At 45.5% G+C, this 1,691-nt stretch overlaps 1 protein-coding gene across 1 annotated transcript; it reads right to left on the reverse strand.

Annotated features, from left to right (window-relative positions):
* Window positions 1–141: 141 nt before the first annotated feature.
* Window positions 142–989, reverse strand: Pmar_PMAR029709 (conserved hypothetical protein; the record flags this gene model as incomplete). Its single annotated transcript, XM_002772720.1, has 5 exons — window positions 142–280; window positions 334–446; window positions 495–590; window positions 638–743; window positions 889–989. Coding segments are annotated over 5 exons (555 nt in total), but the record flags the coding sequence as incomplete, so codon positions are not given.
* Between the last annotated feature and the right edge of the window lie 702 nt (window positions 990–1,691).

The following is a 1,691-nucleotide window of genomic DNA, read 5'->3' on the forward strand; positions in this document are numbered from 1 at the left end:
AAGTTGGCAGGCAGTTGATATCCACTTGACGAGTCAACAAGTCGGAAATTCTTTCCCGTTGGAATAACGTAACATGTCGGTGCCAGTAACTAACAAAATAACACACGTACTATAACAAGTCTGAACGTAAAGACTCCGAACCGGGAATCTTCGGCTCATCATCAAAGGACGAGCTGATTTGGTGATGGCAAGTTCGCATTTCGAAAGACGTTGTTGAGGGAACTTAACCTTCGTCATATACCGGTTTATAACGTCCTCTCTCGGCCGTTGGAGCTCCCAACTGATCATTCAGATGAGAGAGTCATAGAGAACCCAACTCTTTGGAGAGCTAACCTGAGATATATCCAGGGGTCACCGAAATTGATATCATAAACCTCCGCCAACTCGACGAGCTTCTTATCGTCTTCTTCCGTCCAGGGCTTCCCTTCATTTTCCAACGGAGTTCCCTAATAGGTCGAAAACACGTGGATCGGAGGACGCTCTCGTTTGCCAACCTTGAACCGCTCCTGATATTCTTCAAGTGGCCAAACACCATGGTTGAATTTGCGTAGATACACGAGTAGTTTCCTGCGCTGCTCCGGGGCCATCTCCTACGAGAGGGAACAGACTGATAGAACAGAATATTATGAGAACTCACCACACGTTGGACATCCTCATAATCGGAAGATATGAAGTCCGACCAATCTTCGAAACATGAGGCAACCTCCTCGGCATTCTCACCAAATTCCATCTCTTGTAGGAATCTGCAGCGGTAAGAGCACATATCATACTGCTCGGAAATTCCCATCGGATCATTTGCGTCAAATATCATCAATGATTCCATGTTATACATCCCTTCAAAGAGCGTGCCCCGAACTGATATGATTCCAACCAAGCATTATTCCACACCTTAGAACGTCCCAGTCATCGCTGGGTGGTGGCTTCGCATAAACTCGTTTGATTATTCTTTTCTCGGCTCGACCCAGGGTTTGTTTCTTATGCTTTAACATATTCCGGAATGTTTTGAAATCGAAGTACTGCTTGGGATGCTTCAGGTGATAAGGTGGACGACTTCCCTGAGAGGTACAATAATTCAGACAATCGATCGCGTGATCGATTTACTGGGTTTTGCCAAACTTTATGTTCCGACTGTGGGAGATTAGGATAGTAGTCGCTCTTGTAATGCATGATGCGCTCCATTCGGTCGAGTAGTGGCCGACTAACCCTCATCACTGCTGCACTTCGATGGAGGGACATTGAGTATACCAGAGACTGAGAATCGAGAGATCCCTGGTTCGCTCCCTGCCTGCCCCCATTGAGTATTTAATAATAACATCATATAATGCACGTAGGAGACCGCTAATGATACAACAATAGGAGACAATCGCTATCCCATCATCGTGTGTTTTCGAGAAACCAATGCCTGAGAGAATTATTCATCAAATCGATAAAAGGGGCGAGCGCTTTCTCACAGGATGATTGCAAATAGCTGCATGACTAGGCTTGCACTGAATGTGCGCTTCACCATCAGACCAGGTTTTAAGTGTCAGTCCTGAACAATAGACACTACGAATCAATCGGACGGGCGAGCGCGGTTGATAGAAGATTGTTCTTACCATGTTCAATCAGCCAAGTAGAAGCATCTTTCACATCTGTGAAGTCAAGTACTTCAACAGATGGCCGACAGGATATGTTTGGTATCTGTTAAGAAA

Source organism: Perkinsus marinus (assembly GCF_000006405.1).
Source record: "Perkinsus marinus ATCC 50983 genomic scaffold scf_1104296960420, whole genome shotgun sequence".
Classification (NCBI taxonomy): Eukaryota; Perkinsozoa; order Perkinsida; family Perkinsidae; genus Perkinsus; species Perkinsus marinus.